Source organism: Mus caroli, unplaced genomic scaffold (genome assembly GCF_978045245.1).
Source record: "Mus caroli unplaced genomic scaffold, Mus_caroli_1 scaffold_20, whole genome shotgun sequence".
In the NCBI taxonomy this organism is placed as follows: Eukaryota; Metazoa; Chordata; class Mammalia; order Rodentia; family Muridae; genus Mus; species Mus caroli.
Window position 1 is genome coordinate 28,319,496 of NW_028227275.1, and position 18,348 is coordinate 28,337,843.

General features: G+C 42.4%; 1 protein-coding gene across 3 annotated transcripts in view; it reads right to left on the minus strand.

Annotated features, from left to right (window-relative positions):
- The window catches only part of Papss2 (3'-phosphoadenosine 5'-phosphosulfate synthase 2), a 72,154-nt gene that overhangs the window by 42,601 nt on the left and 11,205 nt on the right, over positions 1–18,348 (minus strand). For 2 of the 3 annotated variants that reach the window (XM_029472298.2, XM_021151269.3), the window contains exon 1: positions 4,423–4,652. The exons of the other annotated variant lie outside the window; for it this stretch is intronic. In XM_029472298.2, coding sequence (XP_029328158.1) covers positions 4,423–4,455 — 33 coding nt within the window. In that variant the 5' untranslated portion in view covers positions 4,456–4,652. Of the gene's footprint in view, positions 1–4,422; positions 4,653–18,348 lie in introns of those variants that run through there. 3 annotated transcript variants of the gene reach the window in all.

Here is an 18,348-nt window from a genome sequence, read left to right on the forward strand (position 1 = left end):
CCAAGAGCAAGATGTTGATTTAAAGACGAAATACTCTGACAGTGGAGATGATTGAACTTTTGGAAGTCCAATAAGAAAGCAGACGCTGACATAGGATGGATGATAATTTGAACACTTTAGGTTTAACAAAAGTGACAACACAGCTGTGTCTTAAGTGGAGCATCTTTAAAACCTAAGATCTGAAAACCTTGTGCATGGCTTTTTACGGTATTTCTTTTTGTCCCCCAAGCTCTGAAAAATACGTGTCCACGAGGGGAAAATCCTGCAGAGGAAAATCCGGATGCTTCCCTCCTCTCTGGAGTGTGTGTGTCGTTAGAGATATCCGTGAGAAGTCTGTACTCTGGAGACATACTGGACAGCAGCCGGAAGAGGCGGGACTATGGAACTGCCACCCTGACCCTAGCTGGGGGACTACCCAGTCTGGCCTTTTGTGCAGAGTTCTGCAGGAAGGAACAGGTTCGGCACCCTCGGGCACTAAAGCTAAAGCTGTACATTAAGCCCCAAGGTCCTCCGCTGAATCAACTTCACCTTTAACTCTAGTGTGCACGTGATCCTGTTGGTCTTACTGAACTGAGCAACAAACATCTAATCTCCCATGCTCATTCCGTCAGGAATGCCTGTCCTTGCCGTGGTCCCCAACCGTCTGGGCCAACTACCCCATTAGGATTCATAACAGTAGCAAATTTAAAGTCATGAAGTAGCAACGAAAATAATTTTATGGTTGGGGTCAGCACAACATGAGGAACTATATTAAACTGCAATTAGAAGGGTGAGAACCACTGAGCCAATAGAATTTATCGTCTCCCAGTCTCTGATATTTGTGGGATGTAGGCTTAGATTTTTTTCAAAGTGTTCTTTACTTAGGGTTCTTAAGTGTTTCAACCTTCCTTCTAGGCACCGGACCCAGGTAGAAGAATAAGACAGTTAATAGAAAAAAGGGGATTGTGGACCTGTTTAGTAGTAGTTCCTTGGGGTGATTCTATTCTTCGTCATCAGGATACCAGCAGTCCAGTCCAATAGCAAATGCCATACACAAATCAGTAGCAGTGGCACGACCCAGCAGAAACCACAAGGTTGTTCCCAGTACCTCAGATTATACATGATTTTCCTCAAGGAGGGATGGGTAGGGACATTACTCAGTTTCTATCTTCACAGCACACGGATCCCATCTGCATCCATGTTACATCTCCTCAGGCTAGGCTTTGAAAGGCTTTCACTAATGCTTAAAAAGCTACCTCCAGTTCTGGTAGTTCAAATGCAGGGTGTTCCCTAATCACCACAGTATCCGGGACTGGACTGTTATTAAGGCCTCTGTGTTAAAAGGTCAGACCTGTGGGGCACCTGCTGTCACTTCCACCTTTCTCTTACCTGTCACTACCTAATCCTGCCTGTGGATTCCAAGTTTCCGGATCCCAGAAAGGGCTCCTTAGTGCAGATCTAATTTGATTTCTGTTGTTGATAAGACACCCAACCTCTTCTATAGCAGGGCTCTCTCCGTCCTGGTTTCCGCAGAACTTCCAGTGGGCACTCAGTGATCTCACATGTTCCCCAGACTTTGCCTACCCCCAGGGTGCTAGAAACCCCAAATCTGTATCTTTAGATACCTAAATGCCTAGTATTTGTGGCTCTCTCCAGCCACGGAAACAGCACAATGAAGATGGAATTCATCCTCTTGTCTTTGAGTCTCTCGGGTTCTCAAACGGCTGCTTATCATAGAGGAGTCATCCTGACACACTCAACTCTCTTTTTTACAAGCTACCAGCTTATCTCTAACTCTTATCACCAAAGTGGGCCAATTATTCTCAAGTCATCCTGCTCTTGTTAGCCAGCCATTCCTGACACCTTTCAAACTGGATTTTGCGTGTCTCTCTCTCTCTCTCTCTCTCTCTAGTCCACTTATTGGCAATTTAAGAGATTTCCTCTTCTTCAAATTCTACAATGGACCACGTGGCTTTCAGAGCAATGCCCATAGATTTCATGTTGAGACAGAAGCCAAAGCTTCCAGCCTCTCTCCTTTGCCCTTCCCCATTTGTTTGTTGTTGAAGCAACCTAGGCTTACCTCAGACTGGGACTGATCCTGCTTCAGCTTCCCAGTGATGGGATTATGGGTATATGGCACCATGCTAGCCCCTTCTATTGACAGTCACACGAACTTGTTCTTTCTAGAACAAGATATTCCTTTTGGAACCTTGGCCGTACCAAGTTCTCCTTGCTTGGACTATCCTCCTCTTCCCCCACTCATTGTGGCTCCCACAACACAGCCAAGTTTCAGCTACCTGCCCTCTACCCCCAGACACACTGCACCATGACCTCTTCTAACCTCACAGGGGTTTGTTTGACCCCATTTGACAGTTCATTTCTCCACCTTAGCTAATTTCTCCTTGTGGAAAATACAGATTCCTAGGGCCCTCCCTAAGACATTGTAGCTCAGCTGCTGAGAGGCAGAGTCTGAAGCATCTCAGAGAGTTTCAGTGTTCAGGCAAGCACAGTGCTAGGAAACACTGGCTAATATGCCCAAACGTAGGTCACAAGTAGTTGTTTCCTGACACACCTGTCTGCCTTTGAATCCATGTGCCTGAAATACAGTAGTACTTCTGGTTTACCCAATATAGAAGGCTGGAGAGAGGTCTCAGCAGTGGAAGGTACTTGCTGTATAATAATGAGACCTAGAATTCTGATCCCAGCATCCTCTAACAAGGCAGGCGTCCAGCAAACACCCGTAACTGTGGCTCCCAAGAATCCACTACTCCCTGCTGGCTTCCATATGTGCACAGATGTGCACCTTCCATACACAGACACACACACACATACACACACAAACACACACACATACACGCATGTATACTTACGTACACATACACACAAATAAAATTTATGAGTTGGGAGGGGGTATGTTGGGGTAATATGGGAGGAGTTGGAGGGAGAGGTGAGGGGTAGATATGGTCATTGTTTACATATATAAAATTCTCAAAAATAAATATTCTATTTTTAGAGATATATTTACTTTTATTTTTTGTGTATGAGTGTTTTGTCTGTCTATATATAAGTGTACCATGTATATGCCTGGTGTCTGTGTGTTGTGGATGGGCCTGGTGCTGTTCTTGTGAACCAATCCCCTAATGAATAAAGAAGCCAATCACTGGGCAAGTAGGAGGGACTTCCGGGTTGGACGGAGGAAGGAAAAAGGCAGGAGAGAGTGAGTTCCTTTTTGGAATGGGGACAACATAAGGATAAGATGTAACTGCTAGAGTTTCCCATTATCATGGAGGATCCACAAGGATTCACCACTGGAGGAATCAGATTTTAATAAGGCTACAAGATTAGGTTTCAGTTGTTGCGCCCAGAGATTGAGTTAGCATTGTTCCTGAACTTAGTTTGTGTTGTGTTTTCCTTCATGTGGTGGCTCGTCTGGGTTCAAAGGTACAGTAGCAAAGAGTGGGTTTGCACCTAATGTGTACCTCAAAGGTCGTGGGGAGGCAGGGGTGGGGGGAGGGAGAGTTGAAGCCTGGGGCTGGTAGAAACTTAGTGAGCTGGGTGGAATGTTTTGGGAGTTCAAGGCCAGAGATTCTCCACGAAATAAAACAGGTCGGCCATTGCCTGCCAGTACATGGCCAACCAGGCAGCTGGGGCGAGCCGGTCATTTTTTAATATTTCCCGCAACACACAGGCCAGAAGAAAGTGTCAGAAGACCTAGAACTGGAGTTACAGACAGTTGTAAGCTCACATGTGGATGCTGGGGACAGAATCCAGGACATGAACCTCTGTGTAGATTTGAATACAGTTTATGACTTGTGTTTAGTTGTAGATTTGAATGCAGTTTTTGGCTAAAAACCTGATAAAGGTGATTTATATATGTCCAAACTCATCTAGTATCAAATATTTGTATAATAATTATATTTCAATTAAGCTGCTGTAAAAATTAGTGTGTTATATCAAATAAATAATATTAAACAAAATTTAAACTTCAGAGAGGAATATAAATTAATTGTGATAAGACTACTATTATTTAATCCTGGCTATTCACTTCTTACTGAAGTAGGAATGACCTGTTTTTTCTTTACTTACATGATCTTGTTTATTAAGTAAGCTAACCAGTTACAACCCTAAATATACCACCAGTTACAACATTACCTTTTCGTATATATAACTTTGTGTTTTATACCTTGGTTATAGAATCATATTTTATTTTTAAGCTCCTTTATTCCTTTAAAATTAAAAAATAAAAATTATTAAGCACCAGCTATTTACTAAGAATTGTAATAATTTGGAGCGTCAGAAGGCAGCCCAGACACACAACCAATAAGGCCACTTCTGAAGCTTTCTACTATACCAGCAGGAAGTCCTCAACACAAACTGTTGAGACCGTAACAGCAAAACATCAGACACCTGGATAAAGTTGCCAGATTTCAAGGGCTTACTTACTCTTTTATGGTCCATTTTGAAATTTGCAGACATGATAATTCTTCAGGGTTTAGGTAACTTCCTCCAAGATATGATATCTGATGTTGAGAGTACCCGGCTTCTACACATGGCCTTGGAATTATTTACAAACTGGCTTTGCTGGCCTGGGGGTGAATGAACGGGCTGCAGAGTCTGTGAAGGTCTGTGAGTTGGGTGTGAATGGGAATGGGGAAGAGAAGGTAACCTCACACTCCAGAACACTGAATTCGGACTTTCTACTGCAGCACCCTCCCCCTCTATCCACCAATGAGCAAGGACTCCTTTTTTTTTTTTTTTTTTTTTTTGGAACCCTGCCATTCCTCTTCTGGATGGCACAACTCACAAATTCTAGTGTGGAAGGAAAGGACAATGATCTACGGAGGTCAGCCTGCACACTTTAATAAACTGCTTGGAGAAAAACAATAACTAAAACATACCTACACATGTATACCTAATCACCCTGTTATTAATTTTTTTAAATCTATACTGGAATCTATAAAGGAATAAATTATTCCTTATTTTCTAGCTCAGGAAATAAGGACCATGATGTCCTCTGGGTGCCTACCCAGCATGTAGTTTTGATGGGATAAGGTGTGGGCTCCTGACAGGCAGAGGCAGTGCCCCATGAATTCTTGTCATTATACCAAGCCAACAAGACATTGGCAGAATTAAAAAACTTCCTGAAATGCCCAAGGAAAGACACAAGAACAGACAACCTCATATCATATGGTGAATGGACAGATGGTGACATGTTCACAGCTCTTCGCTTACATCCCAGAGACTTCTTGACATCCCCATCTGAGTGTCTCCAGATGACAAAACACAGAGAAAAAAACCCCAACAACCCATGCTTTTCTGAAGATTTTATAGACAAAGCAAAACAAAACAAAATATGAACTTGGCATTTCTTTTCCTAAAAACATTAAAAATGAAGGTGCCACATGGGTCGAGGAGATTCCTAAATCAAGAGAACAAACTGAAACAAGACAAAATGTCCTTAGGTTTCTTCATTCTCCCGTGGTAAAGATGGAACCAAACAGAAAGAGCAAAGATGCCATGGCCTAAAGACATGCTCGTCTCCTGCCAGTTCAACTTTCAGCTATGCTTTGAAAATGGGAAACCCTGCCTGAGTCTGCAAAGGATTTCTGGGGATTCAGAAATATTGGTTAAACAAATGGAGCCACTCGGGAACCCTTCCTTAAGCAGAAAACATGACTCCAGGACAAGGCTTTAGTGACAACTGTGATGGTTTGTATATGCTCGTTCCTTTTAGAAGGTGTGACCCTGTTGGAGTAGGTGTGTCACTGTGGGTGTGGGCTTTAAGACCCTTATCCTAGCTGCCTGGAAGCCAGTATTCTGCTAGCAGCCTTCGGATGAAGACATAGAATTCTCAGCTCCTTCTGCACTACGCCTTCTTGGATGCTATCATGTTTCTGCCTTGATAATGGACTAAACCTTTGAACCTATAAGCCAGCCTGAATCAAATGTCCTTATAAGAAGTGCCTTGGTCATGGTGTCTGTTCACAGCAGTAAACCCTAACTAAGACCCAAGGTTAGATATGAGTTTGTGGGAGCTGGATTTCTCTCTTCATTGAGCTACCAAAACCTCATACTTGAATCCTTTTAGTTCATGCCTCTAATCTTAACACCCAGGAAGCTGAGGCAGAAGGATTGCTTTGAGTTTGATGCCAGTGTGATTGACAGAGTGAGACTTGGTGAAATACGCAAAACCAACCACACAAATCAAAACAAAGAAACAAGCAGAAATGATGGAAACAGCAAGCACCCAACTGTCAATCAACAAAAAACCACGGAGATAAACCATGATGACTATGCAATGGAATCCTACACAGCAGTGACAGTAACCAAAGGACACATCTGTTAAGGACAGATCTTACAAATATGTCACTACAATAAGATAGTCACAGATCATATACTGTAAGATTCCATTCATCTATACCTCATGAACAGCCTAAGCAAATAATCCACAGAGTTCAAACCATGGCAGACACACCGAGTATCTGACTGTATTAGACTGTGAACGAGACCTGCCACGGGTACGTGACAAGTACTCCCTTGAGATTCTGGGGCAGTCTTAGGAGGCTTGACTCTAACCTGAAAAATGTGGCTTATCATTGAGGCTACAACTGCAATGCCAGCATGGTCTGTCCAACTGTCTAACAACCTAATGGACACATTGCATTACTGCTCTCAGACATAGAGGCAATAGGAAACTTTTTACAGCCACACTCCTCTAAATCCAGACACAAATCCGGCTCCTCGGGGTGAACACTAGAGTATTAATGAGAGCAACAACAACACACTCAAACAGGATTAACCCAGTACTCTGGCTTCAGTCTTCACTGATCACACACAATTAAACAACTGAGCAACTCCAGTTTTTAACATTGTCTTACACTATGGTTGTGCAGGCTACAGCTCACCGTTATTCTCCCCCACTGGCACATCATAGACAAAAGCCATTGCAACTGAAGAAGCTTAAAATAGCTGGTAATGACACCCTGGGTTTAAAACTTCTCAAATCCTCGAAGACAAAACAGTTTCAACCACAATTCTGCAGGCACGTGGAGCAGCCGCTTAGCTCTCTACTGCAAAGCACCCTGACTGTACACTACTACTCCTAGGCTGGTGGCAGAAGCCTGGTGAGCCAAGACATAGTCCCTGGCACTTACAGTGAGACCATAGTTTCTGAAAGCATACTTGGAGGCCCATGTGGGGTTAGGTCACATATGAGCAGCTACACACCTTGAAACATTCAGCCCCATTCTCAGACCCTAACAGGAAAAGCACAGATGATACCTGGGGGCTTCAAGCTCTCGTTGCTCTCCATCCTGAGTGGAGAGGCTAGACTTCCAGATGGTTCTCCTTCACATGTTCATCTCTACTTCAGAATGTCCCATACTGCTGACGATTTCCTACACTCTTTCTTTTCTTTTCTTTTTTCTTTTTTTTTGTTTTGTTTTTGTTTTTGGAGACAGAGTTTCTCTGTATAGCCCTGCCTGTTCTGGAACTCACTTTGTAGACCAGGCTGGCCTGAAACTCAGAAATTCCCCTGCCTTTGCCTCCTGAGTGCTGAGATTAAGGGCGTGCGCCATCACGCCCAGCTCTACACACTTTTTCTTATGATAGTTTCTGCTATCTACCCACAGGGAAGGACGTAGAGAAATGTCACTGCCCCCACTTCTAAAATCCACACTGTCTACATCTTTACTTGAAGCAGATGGCTTGACACCAGAGGTGGGAGTTTTCTGCACTTTTTCATGCTTGTTTGTGGTGAGCATTTTTTTCTTTTTTGAAACATTTTTAAATGTCATATTTCATATTTGTTGTCTAAAATGATCTTAAGGACTTAATCCTAAAACTTAAATAATTCCAATGGATTTGAGGTGGGAAATCCTCCCAGAATGAACTTGTTTTTTTTTTGTTTTTTGTTTTTTTATACCATCATGCTATATGGTACTAGCCTTTCTTGAATTCACTGTGTAGCCCAGGTTAGCCTCAAATTTGTTATCATGTTACCTCTTCAGCAGTGCTAGCATAACAGGCGTGTGCGACAAGACTGGTAAACCACTTGTTGCACAGACACAAGGACCCAAGCTTAGATCCCTGGCAACTAAGGTGGAGATCAACTGTGGAAGATATTAGATGTTGAACTCTGGCTTTCACATGCATGTAAGCCCACATGTCCATACATGAGCAAGTATACAAACTTACAGCACATATGAGTGGTGACTTAGGGGCTGGAGAAATGTCTTAGTTGGTGAAGTCTTTGCTGTGCAAACATGAAGATTCAAGTTTATTTTTTAGCATTCATATAAAAATATTCAGGCATGGTGGCACACGCTGGGGAGTCAGAGTCAAGAGAATCCTTAGGGCTTGCTGACCAGCCAGTCTAGCCAAACCAGTGATCTCTAGGTTCAGTGAGAGAGCGGTCTTCCTTCTGGCCTCCACATGTACATGTGCACATGTATATACACACACAAACATGAACACACCACACATATGGGCATATGCGTGTGGGTGGGAGAGGCTTTTTCATTCTTTGAGGAAAAGCTTGTGAGACCAGCTTGTTTAGAAGCTCATCAAAATGCTTGTAAAGCATCCAAAACCTCAAAAGTGTTGACTAGGACTGAGATGACACACAACAGTTCATTTTCACCCTGGCGCTTGTCTTTGCCATTACAACCTCTCTCACTGGAAAGCCTTCTGATTTGGAGATAGAGATCTCATTATATGACCCATGCTAGCCTCAGTCTGGTGATATTCTGTCTGTGCCTCCCAAGATCATAGGTGTGCACTACGGTGCCTGGTTACTTGGTAGTCTCTTTAATTTCTGTGTAAGCATGCATTCAGGAATTTCAAAGCCATGTCTGGATTTCACAGTGCTCATGAGTACACAAGCCAGGCTCTGAGAAATAACACAGGTAGAAACACATGCACTTCACGTCATGGAAGACTCTACTGACTTGTGTCTGCAGCTAAGTAGTGGTTGTGTCTTGTGCCTGTCAATTCTTGCTTGTGTTGTAGGATGGTTAGAATTAACCTCTTCCCTAGCTCAGTTGTGAAGACTATAAAATCCAAACATCAGCATCTCCATCCCAGTTGATAGGGGGCAAAATCAGTCCAGCCGAGAGCCAGTAATAGGAATGAACAGAGTCTGACCACCCACAAGCAATACCTATGCATACTTGCATAGGTATAATATGAAGCAAAGGGAGACATACACAGGAGAGTCTGCAAAGCTGAGTTCTGTTTGAGAGGCTTCAAAGCAGCCCTGTTGATCAGGAGGAAGGCAGTAGGGAGGTAAGAAGTACTCTGTTTTCTCACCTGGGTGCTGGTTATACAAGCATGCTCGCCTCATGAAAATCTCCTGAGCAGTATACTTTTAAGTTTACATATTTTATTCATATATATTACCTTGAAAGAAAAAGTCATAAAATATGGGTCATTGGTGCTACAAAAATAGGGCATCTCAAGGTGACCCAGGAGGGACTTAACACCTTCCTAACAAGGGTGCCAATTCATCTTTTAGTAGACCCACCACCGGTACTATTGGCCCACCCCAAACTGTGAAACAGAAACCCACTGTATTCCACTGATGAATGAAAGCCTGTTTCTACCACAGGCTTCGTTAGCCAGGTGCCCAACCCAAGGCTGAACCTTCACTTTCAGTGTTCAGCTCAGACTTCAAATGGGATTCAGTGTGACACTGAGTTAGAGAGCAGCCATGAGAGACCCACTCCAGTGAGAAAGAAAAGAACGCCCGCCAATACAAACCTGGGAGTTTCACTAAGCCCCTCTGGGGAGTGCTAAGGTGACATGCTGACAGCTGCAGTTAACTGTTAGTACCAAGAAGGGCCGTTCAAATTCATTTACATTCCTCATCTCAGTTGATCAATAACTTGCCTTTACAATAGTGGGCCAGATAGGAAAATACAGTTTGTGATCACGGTGACCTTTGATCTCAGCTGAGTTAGAGATGCAAGATCCAGGGCTAATAATCTAACCAATGACAAATCAATACATACCCCATACTACTCAGCTAAGAGCCTTAAAGCACAAAGAGTCACTTTTAGCCCTTAGCCTCGTCTACGTTTCCAGAACTCTCTATGTGAACGTACCTATCATCCACAAATAAGAAATGGAGAAACGACTCTCACAAGCACATTGTGTCCCTCCCTGCACATCTTGTGAATGGGGACTAACGGCTGCTTATTCTGTCTTTCCCAGGTCCAGTTTCAGGCTGAGGTTGTATTTGTGGCTTCTTTCTTGAGATGAGTTAAGTGTTTATGCAGGCATGGATTTATGCAGGCATGTGAACCTTATGCTCACGTTGCCTCTAGGGAGACTGGGAAGGAAGAACAGGCACGTGTGCAGGTGATCAGAATGTTTGCCAGGCCATGAGCCCCAAAGTCCTGTGTTTCTGATCCATCCGTGAGACTACAGCAAGTTCATCATAAAAGGGGAAAAATCTCAGCTTTCCTGCCTTATCCTCGCTAAACTAATTGCTACCTATCGGCTGAGGGGAAAAAAAGAGAATTTATGTCTTCAGTTACATACCCACTGGAGACCCCATCAGCCTCCAATGAACACTCCTAATCCAGTGCTCTCAGAAGCAGCCCTGGTTGCTCTAAATGGGCCACACAACAAACCCGAAAGCCGTTAAGTCTACGAAAGGGACAGGTAGCCAGTCGGGATTGACTGAGGTGGGAAGAAGCTAGATGCTCAGGGGAGGGTAGTCAGCCTGTATTATTATACATGTAAAAACAAAATTTTCAAAGAAAATCCTGAGGGCTCTCAACATTCCTGACTGCATACATCATCTTTGTTTTGGTCTTTCCAGTACCCTTACATTTTACATTATACGTAAAAGTATTTTACATGTGCCGGTTTACTTTCTCTGCATATTTTTCATTTTTCTTGAAGAGTAAATCTACACACAGCACACTCTGCTGGAAGTAAAAACACAATTAGTTTCAGCCTTATCTTTGGATTTATAAATCTATTTTTTTTTTTTGTCTAAAATGTTACTTGACAATAGGTTTCATTTTACATTTTCCTAATCAGAGTGCCTGGAGAGCCTCCAGCATTGGCATAAAATCCCACTGCATCATCTTTAGTCAGTTCACAGCAGCATAGTATACAGTACCATTGTACTAGTCATTGAAGTTTACCGTGTTCCCAACGTTTTGCCATCATATGATGTCAGAGATGTCCTGTGCCTACGTCATCAAACAATGGCAACTGTAGGCAACTTACTTGTGAGATCTCTAGTTAAAACAAACAAACAAACAAAAAACTGAGCGTGCTAGGATTGCTAGCTTAAAGAACACACACACACACACACACACACACACACACACACACACAAATTTAGATTTTGACAGGCTTTGCCAAATCTCTGTGATGGCTGTGTTGATACAGAGCTCTGCTAGGAGTGCATCCAGATGTTCCCTCTCATAGCCTCTCCTATAGAACATGCAGACAAACAAAAAACTATAATAAAGTCAATAAAGATAATTCTGACTATAAAAAAAAAAAGAACATGCAGACAAAAGCTTTGACCTTTGCCCACTGAGAAACAAAAACCAAATCTCTTACTTTTAGCGTCATTTCTTATAATAGATAAGGCTGGACATTTTTCATATACTTATTTTCTAAAGCTTTGGTTTTCTTTCTTTCTTTCTTTCTTTCTTTCTTTCTTTCTTTCTTTCTTTCTTTCTTTCTTTCTTTCTTCCTTCCTTCCTTCCTTCCTTCCTTCCTTCCTTCCTTCCTTCCTTCCTTCCTTCCTTTCTTCCTTTCTTCCTTTCTTCCTTCCTTCCTTCCTCCCTTCCTCCCTTCCTCCCTTCCTCCCTCCCTCCCTCCCTCCCTCCCTCCCTCCCTCCCTCCCACCTCCTTTCTTTCTTTCTTTCTTTCTTTCTTTCTTTCTTTCTTTCTTTCTTTCTTTCTTTCTTTCTTTCTTTCTTTCTTTTAAATGTACATATGGTTGTTTATTTGCTTTTGAGATGGGATTGTGCAGTGTGGTCCAGGCTCCCCGAAAATTGGCAGTGACCGCCCCTCCTTCAAGTCTTGAGTGGGTGTGTGACATCACTCTTTGTTATTTGCATTTTTCCAGCACTTTATGCATTAGTTTGCATACTTTAGGCAGCGCTGACTTATAAGGGCGCTTGATATTTTGGAAAACAGCCTGTGTCTTCTATGAGCTGCATATTACTTCTCAGGTCACCTATCTTTTGATTTTTGTTTTAAATTTTTAATATTTAAAACACCTTTATTTCATTCACCTATTTTTATGAGTGCCAGAGCACAGTTTGTGGGAGTTCGTATTCCTCATTCAAAATGTCTGTCCCAGGCATAAAACTCACATTGTGAGGCTTGGCAGCAAGAGCTCTTGTGCTGAGTTATATCACACCGACTTCTCAAACAGCTACACATTAAAAACACATCCCGACATCTGAGTGTATGCCACAGCCACTCTAAGACTATAATAGACCCATTTTCTTCCTTCACTTTTGTGTTACTTTTTTTTTTTTTAGTACTTTTTGTTGTTATTGTTTGTGTCTTCTCATATCAAATTTTTTTTTTGTTTGTTTTGTTTTGTTGAGACAGGGTTTCTCTGTGTAGCCCTGGCTGTCCTGGAACTCACTTTGTAGACCAGGCTGGCCTCAAACTGAGAAATCCGCCTGCCTCTGCTTCCTGAGTGCTGGGACTAAAGGCGTGCGCCACCACGCCCGGCCTCAAACTTCATTTTTAAATCACTTCTTAAAATGCTTATCTTTATTTACGGGGCTAAGCATATCTTCAAAACAAAGTGATTTTCCCAGCTACATGGATGTTTTTTAACCTTCATCTTTTGGTTGCCACTGACCTATGGACGTAGATATAGCATGGATCAAAGTCCAATCCACATGCACACATACCATATTAACATTATATAATGGGTGCAATTACCCTATAAAGACAGCAGATAATCCTCCAGGGCTAACTTTCTTTTTCTTGTACTTGCTGAAGATTGAACCAAGGCACACGGTAGGTGAGAGTCTCTACCACTGAGCTGTCTGTTCAGCCTTCCAGTAAAAGCTCCACAAAGGAACTTCTACTGTACAAAAATGTGGAATTGTATTGCTTATAACAAGGTAGATGACCCGGAGGAGACAGCTTCCCAGGGGAGGCTATCAGTTCTGCTTCTTTCTAGACAGAGTTGTAAAGGGATTTGGCAAGGAATTGCCTTTCCTTTATAACTGCCCCAGTTCCTGCACACCCAGCCATTTCATCTCTCACATCTGGTCCCAAAGTATCCTGACATCCATTTTACATTCAGAGACTTATATAGGAAAACAAAAGAGAAAGCATAGATTTTTACATTTCACGTACGCTTTTGTTTTTTCAAAAGAGTGTAAATTCATTTCAAAATAATAGGAGAGGAAGAAGGTAAAGGGAGGCTGCTGGTCACCCCCACATGCAAGTAATCATCGAGAGCAGAACTCAGCATTGGGAATTGATACAAGGGGCTGGAGAGATGGCACAGTGGTTAGAAACGCTTGCTGTTTTTCCAGAGGACCTGAGCTCAACGCCCAGCTCTGACCTTGGGTGGCAGATTACAACCTGTGGCTCCAGCTCCAAGCCACGGCACCTCTTCTGACCTGCATTGTGTCTCTTACACACACACACAAAAATACAATAATTGTTATAAACTTGAAATTTCTAATCCGGGTAAGCCTAAAGACCTATACTAAATACCCGCCTTTTGTTTTTACTTGTGCACTGAGGGTCAGCAACCGTTTTGAAGGTCACAGCTATATAAGGTAATGTTGATTTTTACACCTCATAAGATAAAGTTAACAACCACGATCAGTTAAAGTAATGCCAGGTGCCTATTAATTTGGTTGAGAAGATATGAGGATTATAAGTTAATTTTATTCACTGTAAGTAATTTTAGATGACAGGTATTAGGCATAAGTGAGTTATATATCTGCCCTTGTGGTACTTACATATTTTTTCCCTTAGAAAGGGCAGTATTAAACTAACTTAGAAGAAAGACAAGCTTGCCTCTAGAAGATTGATTCTTCCAGTGCAGTCATTAGCATTTAAATCTGCCAGATGTGCTAGGAGAATTCTTCCAGATTTATTCTCACCCTAACACTGACAGGTCAATAGTGAGATCCTGCACGTTCCATTATAAATGGTCCCAGTTGCATACTTAAGTTACTTCTAATTGTCACAGCAGAACAGAGAAAATTTTACAGAGAAAGATTCAAGGACAGCTGATATAGAAAGGACAACTTCCGTCGCAGTAAGACAGGACAAGAAGAGCCAGCTTGGGAATAATCCCAGCTGGGTGTTTAGTTTTACATCTGCTATGAGGAATGTGGGGAATGCAGAGCTGGTGAATGACCCAGGAGATCTGGGAAGGGAAAAAGAAGAAATTCCGCAGCACAGAAAAGCTATTGGCTACCACCTAGCCAGGCCCTGGCATGTCACAGAACCTCCCTTCTCTATGAGAAGTAAAACCAGGCCAGACTGAGGAACCTCCTCATCGGCTATCAAAGACTCTTGCTTTGCCCCAACAGAGACCAGTTCCGTCAGATGCTCCTGGAATGGGACCCAGGCTTGGTAGAACTGAGAAACACCGGAACTAATCTCTGTGCTTTCAGCCAGGTCTCAATAAAGCAAGAGACTCAATCAGATAACCAGCATAGTGAACAGATAGAAGGAAGTGCAAAACCCATCAGGTAGATGGAATTTCTAATCTCAAGTCTACAACACATAACCATGTGCAATTATATTGCCAGATAAACCTTGGCTTCTTTGTACATAAATAATAAATATACTTGGCTGAATGAATACAGGCACAGAATGACATGAAAGGCATTAGGTGACTGACCTGTGCCAGTGTTTGTAACTCTTACCAATTGCAAAGGTAAAAAATAGATGCATAGCATATTGGAAAATCCAAAACAGAAATACTTTTAATACAAACTGTAATCCAGTTGTGAAAGGATGGATGTTTAGCTTTCATTGGAAAATACTGAGCGTCACAGGATACAGGCCAAGGGGACTGGATTAAAGGGGTAATCCTAAATTGAGTACCAGCAGCAGCAGCAGCAGCGACACTATGAGGGCGGAGCAAGTCAGTTCCCGTAGGGGAATCATGTGAATGAAGGCTTAAAAAAAGTGAATGAGGGCCTGGAGAGATGGCCCAGTGGTTAAGAGCACTGACTGCTCTTCCAGAGGACCCCGTTTTGATTTCCAGCACCCACATGATAGCTCATAGCTATCTGTAACACCAGTTCCAGGGGCTCTAATGCCCTCTTCTGGCCTCTGCCACCATGCATGTGGTACACAGACATGCTCTGCAGTCAACGCATCCATACACGTAAAATAAAGTAATTTTTAAAAAAGTAAATAAAACGCTTTCTCTTGTGACCTACCATCAATAGAGCAAATGTTATTAAAATGCTGTCCCGAGAGGCTGGCCTCGTCAGGAAGTTCTGTGAACCCCTGAAACTATGTATAAAGTATGTGCGTGCCCACATGTTGGCATGAATATTTCTCACTCCTTTTTTGAATCAGGAATCTCTTTGGGAATTGGGACTGGTGGCATATGTGTGTAATCTAGTATTTGGAAGGGGAGGGCGCCGAGGCAGGAGAATCTGATTAGTTTGAAGCTAGCATAGAAGATAATAAGCCCTTGCCTCAATGAAATACATAGCAAAAAAAAAAAAAAAAGAAAATCGTCAGCCTAGGACCCCCTTCTTAGGAAAAAGTGTTTCTACGTGCATAGAACAAAAAGGATGGCAACAAACAAAAACTGAATTACAATTGTCAAAGCATTTAAGGTATGTCCTAATAATAAATATACTTATCTATCATGAATTGACAAGACGTAGCTGTCTGTAGAGAGCTTAGCAACAATCTTTACCCTGTAGTGATAAAGAGCTCAGATACTCTGTAGTATCTGCAACCATGTGTGTGTGTGTGTGTGTGTGTGTGTGTGATGTGAAAACACCCATGTTTTCTATTGGCAACATGGTTATAAATACCAGTAACACTGCTATAGTTTACTGTCTCTGCTTGTAATGGGCTAAATTTCAATTATAGGTATAAAATCTGTTGTCCCCTTTTATGTTTGCAACTTCGAACTCTCTGGAACCTAGTGAGGAACCTCTGACCTGTGTCATGAGCCCTCTTGAAAGGCCCCTAAGACTCAGCCAGAAAACCCTCAGGGCTCAGTAACTTCACCCACTGGGCTCAGATCCTGCAGATGGATGTACCTGCGGAAGGCCCAGATAAAACACAGAAAGCAAAGAGCTCTTAGACACAGGACAGCAACAGAAGCCTCGGCAGAGCTCTGCCTCGAAGAAGATTCAAATACATTTATTATTTGAATTAAGATTCAAATGTATTTATAATTCATTTTTGCATACTTTTAGTGGTCTGCATAGTTCCCATAAAATGTACGATGAAAGTTCATAAATTAGAAGAGAAAAGAAAAGAGAAAGTAAGCCAGGAACATAAAAATGAAGATTAAAGCTCACAAACACAAAACATGAAGTAAGTCGCACCTTCAGTTCTGGGCAGCAGTTGGGCATTCGTCTAAAATCGAAAACCTGAATAGTCACAGAATTCAGGAAAATATGAACCTCTGCATTAAGGCAGAAACTTCTATGGATCTTTATAGAAAGACTGATTTATAAAGTGCATTTGTCAAGTGGCTCGGTGGGCAAAGGTGTCTGCTACCAAGCCTAATGACTTGAGTTCAAGTCCCAGGATACACAGAGGAAGGCATGAACTAACTCCCACAAGTTGTCTTCTGACCTCCCCCCATGGCAAAGCACTACACACCCCTCCCCCCAAGTTAAATATAAATGTACTTAAAAAGAAAAAAGAATCCCACAGATCTTTGCAAAGGGAATATTGTAAATAATGAAGCTTAGCAATTTTAGTAAGAAACAGGAAAACGTCTCACAAAAAATTTTAAAACACTATATATTATTAAAACAAAAACAAAACCAAAAACCAATAGCAAAATAGCAAGCCATTCAGCACACTGGTGAAACACAGGTCAGCTCTCAGCTCTCCAAATGCAGATACCTCTAGCTGAGAGCTAATGGCCTGTGGAACTGAACCCGGAACACCCCAACAGCCCACAGCAGGAAGTGGCAAACTTTTCTTTTTCTTTTTTTTTTTTTTTTGTTTGTTTGTTTTTGTTTTTCGAGACAGGGTTTCTCTGTATAGCCCTGGCTGTCCTGGAGCTCACTTTGTAGACCAGGCTGGCCTCGAACTCAGAAATCCACCTGCCTCTGCCTCCTGAGTGCTGGGACTAAAGGCGTGCGCCATCACGCCCGGCCCAAACTTTTCTTAAGGGCTCCAAATGCATACATCAGCTTTGTAGAAATCAGGGATTCTGTGACAAACTGTTGGGAGACTAGCTGTGGTTATTGTCACGTGAGCATCTCGTGCTCTGATGAGGTTTATTTATGGGCTCTGAAATGTGAATTTCTTACATGTTTCATATACCATGAATTGGGTAGGAAATCCCCCCTTTTCAACTTTTCCTTAAACCTAAAGATAGAGAGACAATTACTTGGGTTACTGAAAGAAGCAAGGGACTGGATTTGATCTGTATAAAAATATGTGTAACTGGGGGAGTCGAATCAATCACGTGTTTATAACAATTTGTAAACCTAGGTCTTCCAAGAAAATGAACGCATTTCATGGCCCAGTTCACAATGAACTTGTAGAACCCTTCTTTCTGAATGTTGTTCAGATAGCTGTAGCTTCTCTCTCTGCTCTGAGAGGAAGTGAAGGCTTGGCGTTTCGTCCACCATCTATTGGGTGACAATTTGCTTCATCTTTTTATATGTCAGTGTCTTCATCTGTGATGGGAGACGCTTACAGTGAGCCCTTTACTGTTGCTGGGACAGTTAGTAAATTGCATGAATATAGCCTAGGCAAGTGTGAAGAAATGAGGAATCACAAACATCCAGAGGGACCCTGCTCTAACTCAAGGTGACAGTTACAGTGTCACATACAGTGCACACATCAAATTGTGCTTCCTGACACAGTTGGAGTTTAATAGGGATCCTGGTTGTCCCCCACAGCTCACCCTGCTGGTATCCCACTGTAGGCTGTGCTGGGTTACCTCTGTATATTTAATTAAGGTTTTTGGTTTGGTTTGATTTTTCAATCAGGTCTGAGAATCAGGCTGTGTATATGACATGGGCTCCTTGAAGCACGCCAGATTAAAATTCTCTGTGGAGCCAGGGAAATGCCAGTGTAACCTCTCGCACATCCCAGAACAGGCTCAGAGCTTGTTGGCCTCTGGAATCTTGTACCTCATGAATGCTCAACTGTGAAGCACTTACATAATGAACAAGGCCAGGT